The sequence below is a fragment of the Stomoxys calcitrans genome, chromosome 2 (genome assembly GCF_963082655.1).
Source record: "Stomoxys calcitrans chromosome 2, idStoCalc2.1, whole genome shotgun sequence".
Taxonomy (NCBI): domain Eukaryota; kingdom Metazoa; phylum Arthropoda; class Insecta; order Diptera; family Muscidae; genus Stomoxys; species Stomoxys calcitrans.
Genome location: NC_081553.1, coordinates 85286534 through 85310797, shown reverse-complemented (window position 1 = coordinate 85310797; position 24264 = coordinate 85286534). Strand labels below are relative to the sequence as shown.

The 24264-nt window shown below is 39.4% G+C and overlaps 1 protein-coding gene across 1 annotated transcript in view; it reads right to left on the bottom strand.

Annotated features, from left to right (window-relative positions):
- LOC106087844 (probable 2-oxoglutarate dehydrogenase E1 component DHKTD1 homolog, mitochondrial) overlaps positions 1-23591 on the bottom strand; it is a 71848-nt gene extending 48257 nt beyond the window's left edge. The window contains exon 1 of the mRNA XM_059362858.1: positions 23125-23591. Within this exon, the coding sequence (XP_059218841.1) occupies positions 23125-23263 (139 nt within the window). The 5' untranslated portion in view covers positions 23264-23591. The remainder of the gene's footprint in view (positions 1-23124) is intronic.
- Between the last annotated feature and the right edge of the window lie 673 nt (positions 23592-24264).

Below are 24264 nucleotides of genomic sequence, written 5' to 3'. Positions count from 1 at the left end.
AAGTTTTTCCCACCACAAGGATGTGTCTTCCACTCATGCTGTGGCTAGTGGGGAAAAGGTATACCTCGTGTGGGTTTGCCATATCCTCCGAAAAGGCGTAGCTAAAAGTAAAATTAGTAAAAATCCAACTATGTGGATGCCATATCAAAGCGTAGGCGTAAAGAGTGATTTTTTTACGGCTATAGGAAAGTTTTTCAAAAAACATACATACAATTCCCAAAAATACATGAAGTCTTTATTTGCATTGATATTACGGTCCTTATAATTTAATGTTTGAAGATTAGTTCAAGCTAATATTGACCGCGACTGCGCCTCAAATAGTCCATCAGCTTAGTCTAATTTTGGCATACTTTTTCCAATTTTGGCATACTCCTTCTAATATTTCATTGGCTAGAACAGAAGTCTCAGTCATTGTGTCCGTCATGATAGGTCAGTGTATAATCCGAAAACATGTTGACAAACTATCTGGATGCCATATCAAAGCGTAGACGTAAAGGGTGGTTTTTTAACAGCTATAGGAAAGTTTTTCAAAAACACACATACAATTCCCAAATATACATGAAGTCTTTATTTGAATCAATAGTACGGTCCATATAATTTAATGTTTGAAGATTATTTCATGCAAATGTTGACCGAGACTGCGCCTTAAATGGTTCATCAGCTTGGTCCAATTTTGGCATACTTTTTCCAATATTTCATTGGCTAGAACAGAAGTCTCAGTCATTGTGTCCTTCATGACAGGTCACTGTCGAATCGAAAAACATGTTGACAGCCTGAAGGTTGCCAGCAACGTCTTTTGCAGAAGCTGTGAGGACATCAAAGAAGAAGAGACTATAGAACACCTTCTATGTGTGTGTCCCGCACTAGCAGTCAGAAGGAGTTCCACTTTAGGTTCTCATTTCTTTGAGAACCTGTCTGATCGAATGTAAACATTCGCAAGTTATTGGGCTTTTTAAAGCGATCTGGATGGTTCAACGGTAGAAACTAGAAGCCATCTTCCTTCTTCTGTTCCTGTGGTATACAATGGGCGAAAAAGTCTAAGTGAGTCTGATGGCAGACTGCCACTTAAACCTAACCTAAGCTAACCTTCCAACATTTCGACCGGTATCTTAAGGATAAATGCTTTAATGTTGTCTTCCAATGCTTCAATTGAAGCGGGCTTACCTGTATAGAGATGAGCTTTGTTACCCCACAAAAAATAGTCTGAAGGCAGTCGGATATCTGGTGGCCTAGCGCATCTCCATGCTCCAAATGTTTATCAAAGTATAGTCCGATCTGGACACATATTTGGTTGGAACAATGAGATATCCAGTCCGATTCACACCTCTAAATTTCAGTAAATAAGAATTTACTGCTTTTTATGGGCTTACGACGACCCCGTAAAGCTCGTTTCAAAGACAATAAAGTACCTACAATTTGTGGTGGGTTGATTATTGTTGTCCTTCGCTGGCGATATTAGTCACCTGCATAAGATCGGTGTGGAGATGAGAATTGGAATTCTTTGAGAATATGTTGCTCAGACAACTGACTCACATGTGATTGACGGTTAATATGTCCGCGTGCGTAGATTTCATATAAGCATTTAAGCTAAAATCAAAGCTTAAATAGGACAATTAGCATACCACGAAACTGTGGGCCAGTCAGACGGAGGGCTATAATACACTAGGCACTGATAAGGGTCACCAGCCCAGAAACGCGTCTGCCAATGGTTGTGATATCCATTGTCTGATAGCAAACAATTTCTTTTCTTCAATTCATAAAAACAATCTAATTCGTCATTTAAGCTCGACTAGATAAGGATTTATTCAAATGACTGGCTCTAGTAGCTACAATAAAGAAACGAAGAAAATTATTTTTTTTGTAATAAAAGCATATTGTCTTAGGAAATAATTTTTTTTTTAATTTTTTGAAATTTTATTGAATATAATTTTATTTTATTGGATTATAAATGCGCCTTTAATGGGGCCAAGACTTTAAATCGAGATATCGGTCTACATGGCAGCTATATCCAAATCTGGATCGATTTGGGCCAAGTTGCATAAACATGTCGAAGAGCCTAACCAAACTCACTATCTCAAATTTCAGCGACATCGGACAATTAATGCGTCTTTTATGGCCCCAAAACCTAAAACCTAGATATCGGTCTATATGGCAGCTATATCCAAATCTGGACCGATCTGTGCGATATTGCAGAAATATATCAAGGGGCTTAACTTAACTCACTGTTCCAAATTTCGGGGACATCGGGCAATAAATGGGCATTTTATGGGCCCAAAACCATAAATCAAGAAATCGGTCTATATGGCAGCTATATCCAAATCTGAACCGATCTGGACCAAATTAAAGAAACATGTCAAAGGGCCTAAGACAACTGACTTTCCCAAATTTCAGCGAAATCGGACCATAAATGTGGCTTTTATGGGCCTTAGACCTTAAATCGGAGGATCGGTCTATATGGCAGCTATATCCAAATCTGGACCGATCTGAGCAAAATTGACAAAGGATGTCGAAGGGCCTAACACAACTCACTGTACCAAATTTTAACAAAATCGGATAATAAATGTGGCTTTTATGGGCCTAAGACCCTAAATCGGCGGATCGGTCTATATGGGGGCTATATGAAGATATAGTCCGATATAGCCCATCTTCGAACTTAACCTGCTTATGGACAAAAAATGAATCTGTGCAAAATTTCAGCTCAATATCTCTATTTTTAAAGACTGTAGCGTGATTTCAACAGACAGACGGACAGACGGACGGACATGGCTAGATCGTCTTAGATTTTTGCTCTGATCAAGAATATATATACTTTATAGGGTCGGAAATGGATATTTCGATGTGTTGCAAACGGAATGACAAAATGAATATACCCCCATCCGTCGTTGGTGGGTATAAAAATTAAAGCTCGAAGTCGGCTCCAGAGTCTGAATAGAGGAATCTTTCAGGAGTCGGAGTCGAGTAAAACGGTCGGTAGGACAGCGATCGAATCCGCAGTCCTGCTTTCAGGTTAGGTTAGGTTGAACAAAGGGTGCAGATATTAATCCGCCCCATGCCACTATGGACATACACCTAAGCCAGTAATCGGCTTGTTGTGCGCTCTAAGAACTATAAAGTAACCTCTAAAAAGAAAATTTTAATTTTGGAATTCCATGCTACTTACAAAATTCTTAATTGTTTTCAATACCACTCCCCTAAGTTGGTTCATGTCTGATATTGTGTCCCCTCCTAAGTCCCAGTATCTGTTAGACGCGAAAGCCGGGCAATCGCAAAGAAAATGCTCCAACGTCTCATCATCTTTTCCGCGTACACTACACATGCTATCACTTGCCGCACCGATTTTACATAAGTGAGCTCGTAGTCCTGTGTATCCCAATAGCTATACTGACCTCCTTCTTACTTCCTTTCAGTGATAGCCTAGTCTTCTCACGATCTGGATCCCCCATAGGATTTTCGCCGTTCTACCGACCGTTTCGCTCTTCCACAATGTTGCATGCGCATTCATCGCCCACTTCCTTAACTCGGACTGCATCGACCTGAAAGGTTTTGGTAACCACGTTTATTGACGGCAGTCCCTCCACTCCCTTATGGGCCGGCACCCAAACGATGCATATTTTGCCATCCTCAGAGAAGGCGTTAATCTCCTTCTTACACTGCAATACTGTTCGTGACCTTACCGCTCTGGTTGTTATTGCCCTTATGTAGCATGCGCATTCGTCGCCCACTCCCTTAATTTGAACTGCGTCGACCAAGTTTATCGATGGCAGTCCTCTGGCCTTCACCGCCAAATCGTCTGCCCTTTCATTTCCCCTTACTCCGTTATGGCCCGGCACCCAAACGATGCGGATTTTGCCATCCTCAGAGAAGGTGTTAATCTTCTTCTTATAAAGCAAGACTGTTCGTTACCTTACCGTCGTGGTTGTTATTGCCCTTATGGCAATTTTACTGTCGGTAAAGATGTTCACACTGGACGTCCTCGCGTTAGCACCACACCACTTCACGCATTCCGTGATCGCCCGGTTCTCCGCCTGCAGGACCGTATTATGGTCAGGCAGTCTAAAACAGATCTCAGTCCCTGGGTTCTCAATGTAGTCTCCCAGGCCCACTCTGTCCTCTAGGTTTGATCCATCCTTGTTACATGATCTTCCAGATGGCAGTACTGGGGTTCCATCCACTCAAGACTGTGCCGATGGCAGCAGTGCTTCGCACTCGACTTCAAGGTTCATCTCAGGTATCCGATCGGAAGGTATGAGCTGCTACCATCCTCAATCCATTCTCCCATCGCCTTAAGTCTCAAAGCCGCAGTGGCTGCCTCACACTTAATCTGTATGTCAAAGGGTCGGATATCTAGAATAGTGTCCAGTGCTTTAGTTGGCGTGGTCCTCATTGCTCCTCCTATGCCAAGACAACATGTTCTATGAACCTGTTGTATGGTTCTTATGTTGCTCTTTTTCTCCATAGCAGTCCATCAAACTACTGAGGCGTAAGTAAGTATTGGTCTAATCACGCTCCTGTAGAACCAGTAGACTATCCTCAGATTCAGGCCCCATTTCGAGTCTACGGCCCGTCTACATAGTGTCCGACATCTGTGAGTCTTCTCTGTACGCTCCTGAATGTGACACTTCCAATTCAGTTTCCTGTTCCAGATGACACCTATGTATGTGACCTTGTCAGATAAAGAAATCGTCTTATTGACGAAACGTGGTGCGTTAAATTGGCGCACCTTCGTCTTCCTCGTGAACAGGCATATTTCAATCTTCCCTGGGTTGGCATTGAGATCTCTGGGTTTAGCCCAGTCATATGCCATATGCAAGACGCTTTCGGCCCTCGTTCGGATGCTTACCCCTTTGAAGTATGATAACATCGTCTGCGTACCAGACGGGTTCAGTCAGCATCCGTAATAGCTCAATTATGGTGGTCACCCATAGGAGTGGCGATAAAATTCCCCGCTGTGGCGTGCCCTGTGCCACTTTCTCCCTTATATTTATGCCGTGGGACACACAATTTATCCAACTGTTCCTTAGCATAAGGACCAGTGTGTCTGTTCCTTAGCATAAGGACCAGTGTGTCGGTGTGTACGTTTTGGCATCGCCAGGGTGTACGTTTTAGCATCGAAGGATTCTTCGGTGGAGACTGCCCTGCACATCCTCGTGCAGGGCAGTCTCCACCGACCTTCCTTTGACAAAGGCATGCTGTTTGTAATTGAGCAGCATGTCCTACTCTTTATCATGGTGTCCATGGTTTTGAGTAGAAAGGACGTAAGGCTTATTGGTCTGTAGGCCTTTGGTGTCGCATAACTCGCCTTACCGGGCTTGGGTATAAACACCACCCTTGCCTCCTGCCAGGGTTTCGGAGTATATGCAAGTCCTGTTTTCAACTCGATTTTATTTTCTAAGAACAGTTTCTTCCAATTGTCCTTGTTCGCGGCACTGTGCTCTTAACTTATGTGGCCTATTGGCAAAGCCCATAAGCAAACATATCAACGATGTTATGCACAAAGAATATAAGGATATCGATGTGCTATGCCATTGATTGTGGGGATTGCAAAATAGGACCAAGGAAGTTAAATGATAAGCGTGTCCGGGCTAGGGCAGGGAGTTGTGTTTGTGTGAACGCACTTTTGGGGTTTGTTATAAAATATGTACCCATTGATATTTCACTTAATCTTAACATTAATGTGCGTAGGTCTGGTCGGAACAAGTATGTGGTGTGTGTTACAGTATATAAGTGTAATATGTTGGCTCATTGTTAGTTGACTCTTTTGTTTTAAAATTTAAGCAACAGAGCATGTTGAATAGATGTATGTTCATGTGGGTTAAAGTTGTCCTTCTTTAATTATTAAAGGTTACCAGCACAACCATTACAATGCATTTGATGAAGGCATCACCATGATTAGGCAAATCTATTTTTATGCTTTTTTGTATGAACAAGGCCAAAAAGGGTTTTGAATCATTATTGAGAAAGGCATTTAGAAATAGCAGCATTTGTAATTCAATTTGATAAATCAAATAAGCCGAAGCTTCCATAAATGCTTTGATTATAAATTGAGAAATTTTGGATACAAAGTTTATGAACAAATCTCTTCGGTAAAATTTATCATTAGAATGATTTAAAATGATTTTCAAAACATAAAATAATGAATGGATGTATATTATTTAAGCGCCGATGGTGGCCACCGAAGCGCAGAGGCAAGCATGTCCGCCTGTGAATTTCAGTGGTTGTTATCCCCTCCTAATACTGGCCACATTTGTGAAGCACAAGGCTATGTTATAGATTTTCCCCAAAGAGGTGTCGCACTGTGGCACGCTGTTCAGACTCGGCTATAAAAAGAAGGTCCCTTATCCTTGAGCTTTAATTTGAAATGGACAGCACTGATTTATAGGTGAGAACTTTGCCCCTTTTCCTTATGAGAATAGAAGGCCCCATCAAAAAACAAACAAGTAAAAGCGTGCTAAGTTCGACCGGGCCGAATCTTATATACCCTCCGTCATGGATCGTATTTGTCGAGTTCTTCTTCCGGTGTCTCTTTAGGCAAACAAAGAAAAGGATAAGAGAAAAGAATTGCTATGTTATTGGAGCTATATCAAGTTATGGTCCGATTCGAACCATAATGAAATGAATGTTGGAGACCACAGTAGAAGTCATTGGAAAAAATTCAGCCAAATCAAGTAAGGATTTCGCCCTTTAGGGCCTCAAAAAGTTAAATAGGGAGATCGTTTTATAGGGGAGCTGTATTAGGTTATAGACCGATTCAGACCGTATTTGACACGTATGTTGGAGCTCATGGGAGAAGCCGTTGTAAAAAATTTTACCCAAATCAGATAATAATTGCGCACTATAGAGTCTCAAGAAATCAAGATCCCAGATCGGTTTATATGGCAGCTATATCAGGTTATGGACCGATTTGAACCATACTTTGCACAGTTGTTGAAAGTCATAACGAAACACGACGTGCAAAATTTTAGCGAAATCGGATAGGATTTGCGCATTTTAATGGATCAAGAAGTCAAGAACCCAGATGGGTTTATATGACAGCTATATTAGCTTATTCATCGATTTCATTGCACAGTTGTTGGAAATTATAACAAAACACCTCATGCAAAATTTCAGCCAAATTGGATGAGAATTGCGCGCTCCATGGGCTCAAGAAGCAAAGATCTTAGATCGGTTTATATAACAGCTATACCAGATTATGAACCGATTTGAATCATACTTAACACAGCTGTTGGAAGTAATACCAAAACACTACGTGCAAAATTTCTGTCAAATCGGACGAGAATTGTGCCCTTTAGAGGCTCAAGAAGTCAAGACCCAAGATCAGATTATATGGCAGCTATATCCAAGCATGGACCGATTGGAAACATACATAGCGCAGCTGTTGGAAGTAATAACAAAACACTACGTGCAAAATTTCAGTCAAATCGGACGAGAGACTCAAGAAAACAAGACCCCAGATCGGTTTATCTGGCAGCTATATCAAAACATAGACCGATTTGGCCCATTTACAATCCCAATCGACCTACAATAATAAAAAGTATTTGTGCAAAATTTCAAGAGGCTAGCTTTACTCCTTCGAAAGTCAGATTGCTTTCGACAGACGGGCGGACGGACATGGCTAGATAGACATAAAATGACATAACAAGAATATATATGATCAAGAATATATATACATTTTTAAGGGGTCTTAGATGCATAGTTCGAAGTGTCACAAACAGAATGACGAAATTAGTATACCCGCATCCTATGGTGAAGGGTATTAAAACCACTAAGGAAAGGCAAAGGTCGGGCAATTTATAAATGCTAGCCGAACCGGGCCCGCTCTGCTGAGCCTTCTTTAACTCTCTAATATCTTTTTAGGGTGGGGACACTTCGCCCTGAATGCGTGTATTGAATTCGTGCCATTGTAGCCTGAATGAAGCTGAACGCGTTCGAATACTGGCGTGAACATCGGACAAAGCGGTGTTTATCCCCTCTTAATGTTGGCGACATTTGCGAGGTACAATGCCATGCATGGTCATTTAAAAAATTTTTCCCAAAGAGGTGTCACACTGCGGGACACCGTTCGGACTCGACTAAAAAAAAGGTCCCTTATCATTGAGTTTAAACTTGAATCGGAAAGAACTCTTTAATGTGTGAGAATTTGCTCCTTCTCGGTTCCTGGTGGTGATGTTCTTCCTTAGAGTAATGTTGTAATTAGGGGAGGGATGGCACCTCAGACATTTCGACTCAAATATGGTTATCAAATTCTTGCTGCACTTCCAAATCCCTTTAATTTGAGCCCAGTATTGCCATGGCCGGTAAATATGAACCATTTGGAAGGTATTTTGGGGCTGGGGCGGCCACCGGCACTCTGCACTGAAAATAGATATCAAATTTGTTCTGTATTCCCAACGGAAAAGAAGTTCAGTTTTGAGGGTGCTTTACGGCGTACCCCAAAACACTTGGCTCCAAAATTGGATATCAAATTCGTTTTCTACTCTCAAATACCCTTCATTTGAGTCCCAAATTGTTGGACCCGCAGGGTACTTGGACCCAAATTTTACTACCATATTCGTTTTCTGGTCGTCAATACTTTTCATTTGATACCCTTATTGTGCATATCGGACCACTTTCGGATATTGGTGGCGTTTTTGGGGTAAGGGGAGGGTCCGCCTCCACCCGATATCCAGACAAACGTACACAATCTATGAAAATTTTAAGAAAATCGGTTCAGCCAACTATCATACAGTCATAATGGGTTTAATGGCGTTTTTGAGGGGTGGCGTGATCCCCTATACTTCGATCTGATTTTGTATGCCAGATTCGAAATCTACTCCCGAATACCTTTTATTTGAGCCCGATATTGAAATGTACGTCTAATATGTCTGTTTAGGGGAGTTATAGAGTTGGGGCGGCCAGATGGGTTTACACTCAAATTTTAAAACCATATTCGTATTCTACTCTCCAAAACCTTTCATTTGATACCTATATAAACCCGATCGGTCAACTATGGATTTGGGGTTGTGTTTTTGGTATAAGGGGAAGGATCCGTCCCCCTTCCGATACCGAAAAATTTCCTTCCAGACCAACCTACACAATATGCGAAAACCGATCTTGGGTCTTGACTTCTTGAGCCTCTAGAGGGCGCAATTCTTATCCGATTTTGCACGACGTGTTTTGTTATGATATCCAACAACTGCGCCAAGTATGGTTTAAATCGGTTCATAACCTGATAAAGCTGTCATATAAACCGATCTGGGGACTTGACTTCGTGAGCTTCTAGAGGGCGCAATTCTTATCCGAATTGGCTGAAATTTTGCATGACGTATTTTATCATGATTTTCATCTTCAATAAGGTTCAAATCAGTTCATAACCTGATATAGCTGGCATATAAACCGATCTGGGATCTTGACCTCTTGAGCCTCTAGAGGTCACAATTATTATCCGATTTACCTGAAATTTTGTACGACGGATCCTTTCATGACCCTCAACATACGTGTTTATTATGGTCTGAATAAGTCTATAGCCTGATACAGCTCCCATATAAATCGGTCTCTCTTTTTTACTTGTTGAGCCCCCAAAACGGCGCAATTCTTATTCGAATTGGCTGACATTTTACACAGGTCTCCAACATACAATTTAATTGTGGTCTGAACCGGACCATATGTTGATATCGCTCTAATAGCAGAGCAAATCTTTTCTGTTATACTTTTTTGCCTCAGAAGAGATGCCGGGAAAAGAACTCGACAAATGCGATCCATGGTGGAGGGTATATAAGATTCAGCCCGGCCGAACTTAGCCCGCGTTTACTTGTTATTTTCTATAGCTTCCATGCAAGCCGGTCTCTCGATCATCCTTGTTCGGATCCTAGAAATATGCAGAATAAAATTATGCCCTTCAACTTAATTTATTTTGTATAAATTTTTAGAGGGCTTCTAAGAATTGGCCCGGCCGAACTTAACATGCTTTTACTTGTTTACCATATTTGAGTTTTTAAAGGTTCTTTTTTTAAGAAAACTAGGTTTTATTGGGTTGCCCAAAAAGTAATTGCGGATGTTTCATATAATCGGCGTTGACAACTTTTTTCACAGCTTGTGACTCTGTAATTGCATTCTTTCTTCTGTCAGTTATCAGCTGTTACTTTTAGCTTGCTTTAGAAAAAAAGTGTAAAAAAAGTATATTTGATTAAAGTTCATTCTAAGTTTTATTAAAAATGCATTTACTTTCTTTTAAAAAATCCGCAATTACTTTTTGGGCAACCCAATATTATAACCCTTCCTATTCACTTCCTGCCACCCATTATATTTATTCCAATGTATTCATAAGCTAGTTTTAAATAGAGATTTTTCTTTGAATGTGATTTTTTATGTAGTTGAAAATTTGTTTGTTGAACCTTGCCTTGTTTCTTTTCAGCCTTGTCATCTTTATGACTTTTGGCTATTTTGTATAAGCAAAAGACCAAAACTGATGGGGGTACAAATAAGGAAGAGGGAATTATTTCTGTTTTCTTGTTTTTACCAATAAAGATGTTTTTCTACAATTTTTGCCATCTCTCACTGTCTCGATTTTTTGTTTTGGTTAAATTTCCTTCCATTTAGTCTTTTTCGGGCCATGAAGATATTTTCCTGTCCGTCTGAGCGCGTGTGACTTTTACATTAACAATTTGTACCAAAACTGCATGGTCCTTGCCTTTAAGAGTTGACTATCCTTTGGGGTCTGGGTTGTGTTTTATATTTGTTGGCCTGGACTTTTGTTCAGTGCTAATGGCATTTGCCATGGCCGCAGTAGTGCGGCCAATTTTTATTGTTTTGCCAAAATTTATTTAAATCTTTTTTTGGGCGATCTTTTTATCTTTATTTTGTGCTCCTTTCCGCCGTTGGTTATATTATGTGCGGCATTGTTTCTGTCTCTTTGTTCTTGGTATGTTGCCATTTTATGTAGACTTGTATTGAAATATCCTTTGAATTGTTTGCCGATATTGATTTTTAGCCATTGGAAGATTTTTTTTTTGTTGGTCTTGTTGAATTTTTCAATTTGCCTTATTTGTTGTTTGTGCAGAGTGTTTTGGGGCTTATCACAAAAATAAAAACAAACACTTTTTGTAAGGGATTTGATTTTGGTCGTTGTATCAATAAGCCAGGGATTTAATATTGGTCTCCCAATGTTTGACTTTTTAGTAGGGAAGAAGTATTACTTTGAAGCATTTTGGAATGTTAAATATTAAGGGTATGGCAAGTTGGCAAAGGTCAAAAGAGGAGGAGGATTTTTTGCCAAAAGGTGACTAAATGTCTACCAAATGGTTTGGTAGATTTTTTGCTAACAGCCTATTCTTATACTCTTGTGACCACTATAAAATTCTAAGTTACTCCAGCGACGTCCGTTCATTTTTCTGCTCGCCTTCAAAATCGCATTATGTTTCGAGGAACTAGAGATATCAGCCTAAAATTTTGAACAATTTTGTATACCCTCCACCATAGGATGCGGGTATACTAATTTCGTCATTCTGTTTGTAACTTCTCTAAATATTCATCTAAGACCCCATAAACCATACATATTCTTGATCGTCATGACATTTTAGGTCGATCTAGCCATGTCCGTCTGTCTGTCAGTCTGTCCGTCCGTCTATCTGTCCTTCCGTCTGCCTGTCCGTCCGTCTGTCTTTACGTCTGTCTGTCCGTCCGTCTGTCCGTCCGTCCGTCCATCTGCCTGTCCGTCTGTCTGGATATAGATTGCCATATAAACCTACCTTGGAACTTAACATCTTGAGCCACTAGAGGGCACAATCCTTATCCGATTTGGCTGAAATTTTGCATGAGGTGCTTCGTTATGACTTCCAATAACTGTGATGAGTATGGTTTAAATCGGTCCATAATCTGATATAGCTGTCATATAAAACTATCTGTGGTCTTGACTTTTTGATCCACTCGAGGGCGCAATTCTTATCCGATTTGGCTGAAATTTTGCACGACATGTTAAATTATGACTTCCAACAATTGTGCTAAGTATGGTCTAAATCGGTCGATAACCTGATATAGCTGCCATATAAACCTATCTTGAATCTTGACTTCCTGAGCCACTAGAGCAATCCGATTTGGCTAACGTGTTTTGTTATGACTTCTAATAACTGTGCCGAAAATGGTTAAAATTGATCTATAACCTGATATAGCTGCTACATAAACCGTTCTGGGATCTTGACTTCTTGAGCCACTAGAAGGCACAATTCTTTTCCGATTTGGCTGAAATTTTGTACAACGTCTTTTCCCTTCAACATACGTGTTAAATATGGTCTGAATCGGTCTATAGCCTGATGCATCTCCCATATAAACCGATCTTTCTATTTTACTTATTGAGCCCCAATTCTTACTCGAATTGGTTGAAATTTTGCACAAAGACTTCTACTATGGTCTCCAACATTCAATTTAATTATGGTCCGAATCGGACTATAACTAGATATAGCTCCAATATTATAGAAATTTTTTTCTTTTATCCTTTGTTTACCTAAAAAGAGATATCGGGAAAAGAATTCGGCAAATGAGATCTATGGTGAAGGGTAGATAAGATTCGACCCGGCCGAACTTAGTGGAATAACTTAATGTTATTCGCTTTGGATTGTAAATGGCCCAACCCGGATCGTTCTTATATATGTCTGCCTTTTGCGGTCATAAATCTATATATTAAATGTTACATAGGGAACGACTAGATTTGTTAACCCCCATCCTTTGGTGGTGTGTGTAAAAATCTTTTTAATGATAAGGTAAAAATTTTTGCACTTACAGCCCTTTTTTTCTTCTTTCCATGAACAAAAATTTATGTTCGTTTGTATTTTCATATGGTAGCTTCTCCCAAGTTATTTTTTTGAGAGATAAGAGTCTTGTTCTTTTCTTTTTATGGTGACAGATAATATGAAAAACAATCTTATTTTTACCTGAAATGTTATTGATAACAATATTGTGATAAGAGTTAAATAGACATTGTTTGTCCAGTAGAATAATCAAAATTTATGGCCATAGAAAATTACGCGAATTTTTATGTATATATACATACTAGCCGAACCGGGCCCGCTACGCTGCGCCTTTTTTTACATTATATGGAACAAAATTATCCTTTGAATATTTATGTTCGACAATTAAAGAGCTTTTAGTGAAATACCATGCTACAAAAATGGTATGGGTATATCGCTTGACTAATGGTATTACAATATATGGGTTTCCCAAAAAGTAATTGCGGATTTGTCATGTAGTCGGCGTTGACAAATTTTTTTACAGCTTGTGACTCTGTAATTGCATTCTTTCATCTGTCAGTTATCAGCTGTTACTTTTAGCTTGCTTTAGAAAAAAAGTGTAAAAAAGTATATTTGATTAAAGTTCATTCTAAGTTTTATTAAAAATGCATTTACTTTCTTTTAAAAATTCCGCAATTACTTTTTGGGCAACCCAATAAATACCTTTATTTGCTTCACATATGATATTTATTGGTCTTTGAAATCGAAAGGGTTAAGGGTAATCTTAGCTTGGATGTTAGATCTACTTCACTTTTTAAAAAAACATTATTTAAGACCGATACATTCATGGGGATTTTGGGAGTGAGAAGGCCCCCAGGGAGGTGGTATTGTCCGCCGAGACATGGTTACGAAAGTGTGTATCAATTTGGAGCTCGTCTCCCAAATACCTTTCATTTGAGCCCCATATTGCAATGGTCGGTAAATATGTATGTCCGACTTTTGTTTTGGGGGTGGGTTGGTCCCCCCAACACTTAGCCCTGAAAAACTATCAGCATAGTGGTCTACTCTCAAATACCACTTATTTAAACCCCATATTGCCATTGGTTTATGGGGATGTGGAGTCCCCAAAACACTCGTTTCTACATTTGTATATCAGAATCGTATTCTACTATCAAATTCATTTTGTTTGAGCCCCATATTGTCATGGCCAGTAAATAAGTCCTGTTTGGGGGTTGTTTTGGGGAAGTGGTGGATTCCAAGAAATTTCGTATTCTTCTCCCAAGTACCTTTCATTTGAGCCCCATATTACCATGGTCAGTAAATATGTACAATTTTAGGGTGTTTTGATTTAACCCTGAAAAAATATTTGCATCGTGTTTTATTCTCAAATTAAATTTGTTTGATCCCCATATTGCCTTTGGGTTGAGGGGAATATATGCGATGAGTCGTCCACCATACACTAGATCCCAAAAAAGGAAATCAAATTAGTTTTCTAATCTAAAATCCCTTTCATTTAAGGCCCTCAGAAAATATGACCGGTTTGGGGGCTCCACTCTCTTTAAGCCCCAAATTGTCATTAGGAACAAAAACGTCCTATATGGTCCTATACTGTCTACGTCCCCTAGACAGCAAGTCCCGAATGCTGATATTAGGTTCGTACTCTACTCCCTAATACCTTTGAGCCCCATATTTCCGTAGTCGGCAAACATGTCCGGTTTAGGGGGTTGTTTTGGGGGTTGAGGAGGCCACGCAGTGACTGAAAATAAGTATCAAATTCTTATGCTACTCTAAAATACCTATTATTTGAGCCCCATATTGCTAAGGTCTGTAAATTTGTTTTCTTTGGAGGTGGCCCTATAGACACTTTTTACCGAATGTTGATATCAGATTCATGCTCTACTCACAAAGATACTTGGTTCCACATTTGGTTATCAGATTCGTATACTACTCTCAAATACTTTTTATTCGAACCCCATATTGCCATGGTCAGTTAATAAGTCCTGTTTGGGGGGTGTTTTGGGGAAAGGAAGGACCCCCAGAAACTTGGTCCCGAAAATGGATATCAATTTCGTGCTCAACTCCCAACTGCTTTTTATTTAAGCCCCATATTGCCATGGTTGGTAAATATGTCCGGTTTGGGGCTGTTTTGGGGGTGGGGCGGCTCTCCAAATACTTGACTCCATATTTGCATATCAGATTCTTTTTTCACTCTCAAATGCCTTTCGTTTGAGTTCCATATTGTTATAAGTGGTCTATAAATATACTTGATGGGTTTTTGAGAGGGGCGGCCCCCCAGGAACTCCATCCGAAATTTGGATATCAAATTTTTGGTTTTGGATTACTAAAAGAGAGCACACAAAATTTCGCTTAAATCGCACCACCAAACTCCAAGATCTGGCGTTTGTGAAAATTAGTGTAATGGGGAGTGTTCCCCCCTCTTCGAAGGAGTACAGCTAGCCGCTGGAAATTTTACACAAATACTTTTTATTAGTGTAAGTCGGTTGGGATTGCAAATGGGTTTTATAGGTCCATGTTTTGATATAGCTGCCATATAAACCGATCTTGGGTCTTGACTTCTTTTTCTTCCAGAGGAAGCAGTTCTTGTTCGATTTGACTGAAATTTTGTACGAGGTGTTTTGGTATCATTTTCAACAATTGCGCTATCGGTTCATAACCTGATATAGCTGCCATATAAACCGATCTTGGATCCTGACTTCTTGCGCCAATAGAGGACGCAATTCTCATCCGATTTGCCTGTAATTTTGCTCGTGGTGTTCTTGTATCTAAGTATGATTTAAATCGGCTAACAACCTGGTAAAGCTGTCATATAAACCGATTTTGGATCTTGATTTTTGAGTCGCTGGAGGGCGCAATTCTCATCCGATTTGGCAGAAATTTTTTATGAGGTGTTATGTTATGGCTTCCAATAACTGTGCTAAGTATGACGCAAATCGGTACATAACCTAATATAGCTGCCATATAAAACGATCTTGGATCTTGACTTCTTCAGCCTCTAGAGGGCCCAATTCTCATCCAAAGTGGGAGAAATTTTATGTAACGGCTTCTCCCATACCTTTAACATACGTGTCCAATATGGTCCGAATCGATCTATAGATTGATACAGCTCCGATAAAAACCGATCTCCCGATTTTGCTTCTTGAGCCCCTGCAAGGCGCTCAAATCCGAGCTACTGATATATTACACAGTGACTTCTACAATGTTCAGCATTGAATTCATTTATGGTCCGATTCGGACTATAACTAGATATAGCTTAAACAGCATAACATTTCTTATTCATTATTCTTTGTTTGCCTAAAAAGAGATACCGCGCAAGAACTCAACAAATGCGATGATGGAGGGTATATAAGATCAGGCCCGCCCGATCTAAGTACGCTCTTACTTGTTATATAATAGCTTGTTTTTGAATTAATATAATAATTGCTTAAAGCGTTTAATAGAAACAGGGAACGCTACGGTCTGCAGCCGGACAATATCCGGTTGTAATGACACCAAAATTGCAGAAATTTTGCCCAGAATTTTATAAAGGAAAGCTTAGATAAAGTTGACAAAAACGAGTAAAAGCTTACTAAATTTAGCCGGCCCAAATCTTGGGAACCCTCCACCATGGATTCTGCTAAAATTTTATACAAAATAAGTTTTACTTAAAGGGCATATTTTTATTCTGCATACCAAACTTCTGTCAAACCAGAGAAAATTAAAACTTCTAGGAACCGAACAAGAATGCTATATCAAGTTAAAGACTGATTTGAATAGTACCTAACACAGTTGTTGGAAGTCGTAGCAGAACACTGCATGCAAAGTTTCAGCCAAATCAGACAAAATTTTGCGGCTTGTTAGGGCTCAAGAAGTCAAATCGGTAGATAGGTTTATATGGGAACTATATCTAGATCTGAACCGATATGACCCATTTGTAATCCGCAATAACCTACATCAATATCTGTGCAAAATTTTAAGCGGCTAACTTTACGCGTTCGACCACTATCGGTTTACATGGGAGCTATATCAGGTTATAGGCCGACTTGGACCGTACTTGGCACAGTTGTTAGAAGTCTTAACATGCAACATTTTAGCCAAATCAGACAAAAATTGCGTCTTCAAGCGGCTCAAGAAGTCAAATCGGGAGATTGGTTTATATGGGAGCTATTTCTAAATCTGAACCTATATGGCCCATGTGCAATCACCAACGACCTACATAAATATTAAGTATCTGTACAAAATTTCAAGCGGCAAGCTTTACGCGTTCGACCGCTACCGCGATATCTACCGACGGACGGACATGGCTAGACCGACTCAGAACGTCGAAACGATCTAGAATGTATATACTTCATGGGGTCTTAGACCAATATTCCGAGGTGTTACAAACGGAATGACTAGACTAGTATACCCCATCCTATAGTGGTGGGTATAAAATATCCCGAAAATTTTGCTTGTTTAATTTTGCAATTCCATTATAAGGGAACTGCTGTTTTCTAAGCCGTTTCTTTGATTTATACTAACTGAAGGCGAATTGTAAGGCGTATTGAAAAATGCATAATATACAATACAATAGAATTTGGTTGATATAAGATTCATTATTGACGTAGAAATGTTGCCACAATGAATGAATATTGAATGCAATGAATTTTAATGTTATTAAATCTTTTGTTTGCAAATAGTCTAGGGAAATGTTGCTATTATTTTTCATAAAATTTAAATTTTTACGCAAGTATTAACAAAAATTTTCGGAAAATTGAATTAAATTCTCAAAACAGAAAAACGAAGTGTTAACCCCTGCCCATTTTCATTCATTGCTGTCTAAACAACGACTGAAACAAATAAAATAAGAATATGTGTAACTTGCCATCAACGTTACTGTAAAGGGCTGAGCATCGCTGTTTTTTTTTTGATCATATGTAGATGGGCAACAACACACAACCGCACATGTACACATACGCACATAAAATGTAAGCATCTTCGTGTGGCTACATTTGATAGAGGCATTGTGTGTTAGTGTGACCATCACTGCTTTAGATAAAAAAGCTGACAGGATAATATGAGATTGGATGAATAAAATTTTGCCTTCAAGGAAAGGACAGTTCTTACGGCCATACAGAAAGGTGGACCTATGTGATCTATACTTGGCACTAATTTTGAAGGGGCTAATACAACTTATCGTTTTAAGCTTCAACGAATACTGATGGAAAAATATGACAATTTAAAATAAAACAAGTAAGAGCGTGCTTAGTTCGGCCGGACCGAATCTTATATACCCTCCACCATGGTTAAAATTTTTCGAGCTCTCTGCGTATTATCTCTTTTTAGGCAAACAAGAAATAATGGATAAGAATTGTTGTGCTATTGGAGATATATACCAAGTTATAGTCCGATTCGGACCATAAGTTATTGAATGTTGAAGACCATATTAGAAGTCATTGGGTAATATTTCAGTCCATTCGGATAAGAATTACGACAAGAAGCATAATCGGGAGATCGGTTAATATGGGAGCTGTATCAGGCTAAGACCATATTGGACATGTAAGTTGAAAGTCATGGGTGAAGCCGTTGAACAAAATTTCAGCAAAATCGGATAACAATTGCGGCCTCTAGCAGCTTAAGAAGTCAAGATCCCAGATCGGTTTATATGGTTATGGACCGATTTTAACCATACTTGGCACAGTTGTTGGAAGTCTTAACAAATCACGGATAAGAATTGCGCCCTCTAGTGGCTCAAGAAGTCAAGATCCAATATGGGTTTACATGGCAGCTATATGAGGTTATGGACCGATTTGAACCATACTTGGCACAGTTGTTGAAAGTCATAACAAACAACTTCATGCATAATTTCAGATAAATCAGATAAGAATTGCGCCCTAAATTGGCTCAAGAAATCAAAATCCAAGATCGGTATATAAGGCAGCTATATCGGGTTATCAACCGATTTCAACCATACATAGCGCACTTGTTGGAAGTCATAACAAATCACTTCATGCAACAATTTAACCAAATCCGATAAGAATTGCGCGCTCTAGTGGCTCAAGAAGACAAGAACCAACATCTTTATATTTATATAGCAGCTATATGAGGCCTTTTTATAGCCGAGTCCAAACAGCGTGCCGCAGTGCGACACCTATTTGGAGAGAAGTTTTACATGGCATAGTACCACACAAATGTTGCCAGCATTAGGAGGGGAAAACCACTGCTGAAAATTTTTTCAGATGGTCTCGCCAGGTTTCGAACCCATGCGTTCAGCGTCATAGGCGGACATGCTAACCTCTGCGCTACGGTGGCCTCCTACTACCAACTACCGTGGAACAATTTTTAAACTCGGCACGGGATAGCTGTGTGCACCACACAAGCTGCAACTTTTAGGTCCGATCAATGTGGGGTTCAGAAGAGCACCACACGGTTGGGACATCAACAAAGCTGAGCTAAGAAAATATAAGAGCGAGCTGAGAGAGGCTCAGACAAATCCTGGGTAGAATTCAGCAGCTCCGAGGAGGATACATCTGAGGTCTCTAGGCTAAGGAAAATTCTGTCCTCGTGACCTATTGCAAATTTTGCAAATTTTGTCAATGAACATTCCACTAAGGAACAGGGTCAAACTTCTCATATATCAATAAGTGCTGTACGATTCAAGTTTAAGCTCAATGATAAGGGGCCCCCTTTTTATAGCCGAGTCCGAACGGCGTGCTGCAGTGCGACACCTCTTTCGAGAGAAGTTTTTGCATGGCATGGTACCTTACAAATGTCGCCAGCATTATGGGGGGATAACCACCGCTGAAAATTTCTACACGGTGGCCTCATTCCGTTTCCAACCCCTCGAAATCTTAGTCTATGATTCTACTCGTAAGTTCAACTGAGATAATGATATTGTCCTAACTGTTAAAACTGTCCACATATAAATTTTGTACAAGTACTTCTTTTAATGCGGGTGGGTTGGGATGTTCCATAGACTAAAAGGGGTCAGAGTTGTATATAGCTCCTATACAAAGTCGATGTGCCGATTTGATTTTATTTACCCCTACCAGGCGAATTTTGAACAAGGTGTTCTGAATTGAATTATAACATTCAAGCAGGGCGTACATTAAAATGGTTCACAGCCTTATAAACAGAATAATGATTTCACTTTTTAAGCACCTATCGGACGTATTGTAATTGTGAAAAATATTTATTGAATATTGTTAATAAATAAAGTAATTTATTTTTGCAAAACAAACTAATGTTTAATTCCCTTCAAAATTCCATTTATTTTCTACCAAGCTAAATAAGCACAAGTGGTGCACTCTAAGCATTTGATTGACTTCAACAATAATGGAGAGGAGTGTAATAAAGTTGACAGTAGATAACAATTGTTGAGCGAATTAACTACTGTAATGATATCGGCAACAACAACAACATCAATAACAGCATACAACAATAACGCCAAGCAATGCAGAAAAACAAACAACCATGTAGTGAGCAACAGAAATTGTACAACTAAATGGACAACAAATACCAATTATTTTGATTATCTATGAAGAGTTCAAATGATTGATGTACAGCGAGAGTACAAGGAAGGGGGTGTGTTAGTTGGTGTCAAGAGAGTGAAAGAGTTACCGTGCTAATGTTTTTGTCAGTGTTATTGTTGTGTGCATTTGGAGATTTTAGACATGAGATATGTACTAGGAAATAAAATGAAACAAAATGAAATGACATTAAATAAAATGAACTAAAAACAAATAAATGGAATGAAAAAAAAGAACATAAACAAGTAAAAGCGTGCAAAGTTCGGCTAAAAATTTATATAAAATATATTTAGTTGAAGCGCATACTTTTATTCTACATACCAAACTTCTGGCAAACCAGCAAAGCTGAAAGCTTCTAAGAAGCAAAAGAAAGGATGATGGAGGGACCGGTTTACAAGGGAGCTAAATCAGGTTATAGACAGATATGGACTGTTTTGGCACAGTTGTTGGAAGTCATAACAGAACGCCGCATGCAAAATTTCAGCCAAGACGGACAAAAATTGCGGCTTGTAATTGCTCAAGAAATTAAATCGGGAGATCGGTTTATATGGGAGCTATATTAGGTTATAGACCGTACTTGGTGCAGTTGTTGGAAGACATAACAAAACATCATGTGCTCAATTTCAGTCCAATCGGACAAAAACTGCGGCATGAAAGGGCTCAAGAAGTTAAATCGGGAGATCGGTTTATATGGGAGCTATACCAGGTTATAGACCTATACGGACCGTACTTGACAGAGTTGTTGGAAGTCATAACAAAACACTATGTGCTCAATTTCAGTCCAATCGGACAAATATTGTGGTTTCTATGAGGCTCAAGAAGTCAAATCGGAGATCGGTTTATATGGGAGCTATATCAGGTTATACACTGATTCGGATCGTACTTAACACAGTTATTGGAAGTCAGAACGGAACTCTACATGCAAAATTTCAGCCAAAACGGACAAAAATAACGGCTTGTAAGGGCTCAAGAAGTAAAATCGGAAGATCGGTTTTTATCAGGTTATACACAGATTCCGACTGTACTTTACACAGTTATTGGAAGTCCTAACCGAACTCTACTTGCAAAATTTCAGCCAAATCGGACAAAAATTGCGGCTTGAAAGGGCTCAAGAAGTCAAATGGCGATCGGTTTATATGGGAGCTGTATCTAAATCTCAACCGATATGGCCCATTTGCAATCCCCAATGACGAACATCAATTTTGGGTATCTGTGCAAAATTTCAAGCGGCTAGCTTTACGCGTTCGACCGCTATCGTGATTTCGACAGATGGGCGGACGGACAGGGCTAGATCGATTCAGAACGTCGAGACAATCAAGAATAAATATACATTATGGGGTCTTAGCCGAATATTTGGCTCATCTTTGAGGACCCACTCGTTCGATTGCTGTTTTATTTTGGACTCATACGCATACGTCGGCCACGATTGAATTCACTAAACCAGTTTTTCAGAGTGCTGAAGGATGGTGCTTAATCCCCACACAAAGATTTAAATCAACGCACCCCCTTCAGGACATTAAGTGGTGGGAGCAGTAGCTCCATCACGGGAGAGGTCCCCTGAACATACCAAGTTAACTAGTATTTTGGTAGCGTACTATATGCACTCTGAACGGCCACACACCATGATGACAACGCCATCCTCGTACCCAACAAACTATAACTGTCCTTTTCAAATGACCTGAAAATTCGACAAATATCCAAGAGCCAAAAGGGGGTACACAATCCCTTCTTGTGGTGATTGAGCTCTAATCACAATCTTCCTATTTGAGCCATTTGTTAGCATTCACTTGGTAGCTATCTACGACTACAATAACTATTAAAACCTGCCATCATGGTGGTTTTGTGGGTTGTTGTTGTTGTAGTTACATTTTATTGTGGAGGTGGCGATCCTCGTCAGGCTCCTGTAGGTGAGCAAGCTCGTTCCGGTCCAAAGGACCGATCGCGCCAACAGGTTGGCCATTAGTCATTTAAAGCGCCAATAACCCGCCTTGTCGTATGGAGCATCGTAGGCACTCCGTATTAGTGCAAGTGTCGGTCCCGGCCTCTCACTGAGACTCTCCGCTCGATACCGTTGATTGTTCACGACTGCCGTTGCAGCTTGGAGCATTCGACTATCCGCAACCAACCTCGCAGCTAAGCTTCTCGTGACAGCACTGAACGCCACACAGATCGGATCCAGTTTTGTGGGTAAAGCCTCAGGAGGTAATTGGTATTTTGAACAGTTTTAAATATGTGTTTCTTGACACTCAAAAATCAATCAACTTCTTTCTTCTTGCTCTGATTGGTCGAAACCAATTTGCCGAAAATTTTAAATGTCAGGGCGAATCGAATTTTCTTCGTCCTGTTTACAAATTTTGACATATCCCAAAAGAGATGCTTTGTTATAGCAATTCGCCGATGCGTCCACCTTATTAAATACGGCTTGGTCAAATTGGTATATTGGTTAATATGGGACCTATATATTATTATGACATTAAAGTTTACAATTTAAACTGACCTGCAGCGATTAGTAATATTACCCGGCACTAGAGTTTTGCATATGGTATGTCAAAATTGGAATACTGGATGTAAACAAAAGATCAGAAAAATACAGTGGCAACCCTAGTCAAAAGCACTTTGCAGTCTCTTCGTTTTGCTTCGGGTCCAAGACAAAAACACATGATTCTCGCTCCCACTTGAGATAGAGATTATGAGCAAATAAAAAAAAAATGCCCAAACAACAACTTATCGCACACCGGCAGATGATAGTAGCGGTGTTAGGAAGAGATCTTATCAGAATGAAAAAAAAAAAACTTTATAGAAGCTCTGATTACTTTAACGGACAAGATAAGGGTGATGATACGTGCAAGATGGATTATGGTATGGATTATAGCAGTAATAGTTTGACATTTAATGAAGTGCAACTCATAAGAAAGGCTTACCTTTAAATTCTCGCTGCTTTTGAGGTCGATAGCCAAAGACACCCTTTTCACTATGATAGCAACAGCGCTGCTGCCATTGATACAGCAGATACGAGGATGCACCCGCCTTTGATTGTTGTTTGCTCAGATGACGTAGCATGTTTTTGTTTAAATTAATCTTTTTGTAACACTTTTATTATTTAATAATACTCGAATTATACTTCCACTTTATTTTGATAACAACGCAATCACACACACGGTTTGCAAATTTTCTTATTTAATTTAATTTATAATTTTTCTAAGTTATACATGTGCTGCGTACATGCGTATGTATGTACGTACATGTGTATATATATTATATGCAGATTTTTTTGCTTGCCACTGATCTGCAGTCACACCACTCTCGAATACCGAACGTGCGTCTTCACACTTGTGCTCTTAAATTGCAAACCGAACGCCACCAGAGTCAACCACGTACTGGACTGAATCAAATGACGGTCCCCCACTCGTGTAGTTGGAGACACACATTTTGTGTTTATGTTTGGTTTGTTGCTTGTTGCTGATAAGATGTCAAGTGGGCAAAAGATTTGTGAGTGAATGAAAGAGAGAGCGAATTGACTTTATTTAAGAGAATCTATGTGCAAGATCTAAGAGAGCACATAATTGTGTTGTTGCAAAAAAAATTACAGAGTTGCCGAATGAGAATTTCAACGAAAATTCCCGTTAAAGAAATAAATTGAAATGCATAGAGAAGTTATGGTTGCAATAAATTACAGCGTTGGCGGTGGGTAATTTTAATATAAATTCTCTTTGAAAGGAATAAGTAAAAATTCAAAGATAGAAAATATGCCAAATAATTCCAATTTATTCGTCACCCTCAAATTTTGTATCAGGAACGTGAATATAAAACCTTTTTCAAAACCTATGGCTTACAAAAATGGGCGAAGACTTTTAAATTTTACAATTTTTGTTTGTTTGTCTTTCGAGACGTAAAAGGAAAGCAAAAGATAGGAACACACACCAACCACTATGGGACGAGTTTCGTCTTTGGTTAAAAGACTTTTCAATCATATTAGGTGTGATGGCTTTAAGGGCCGTGCGTTGGTATGTCGTATTTAAATCGTATTAATTGCGAAAACGTCTCTATGATACAATTACCAC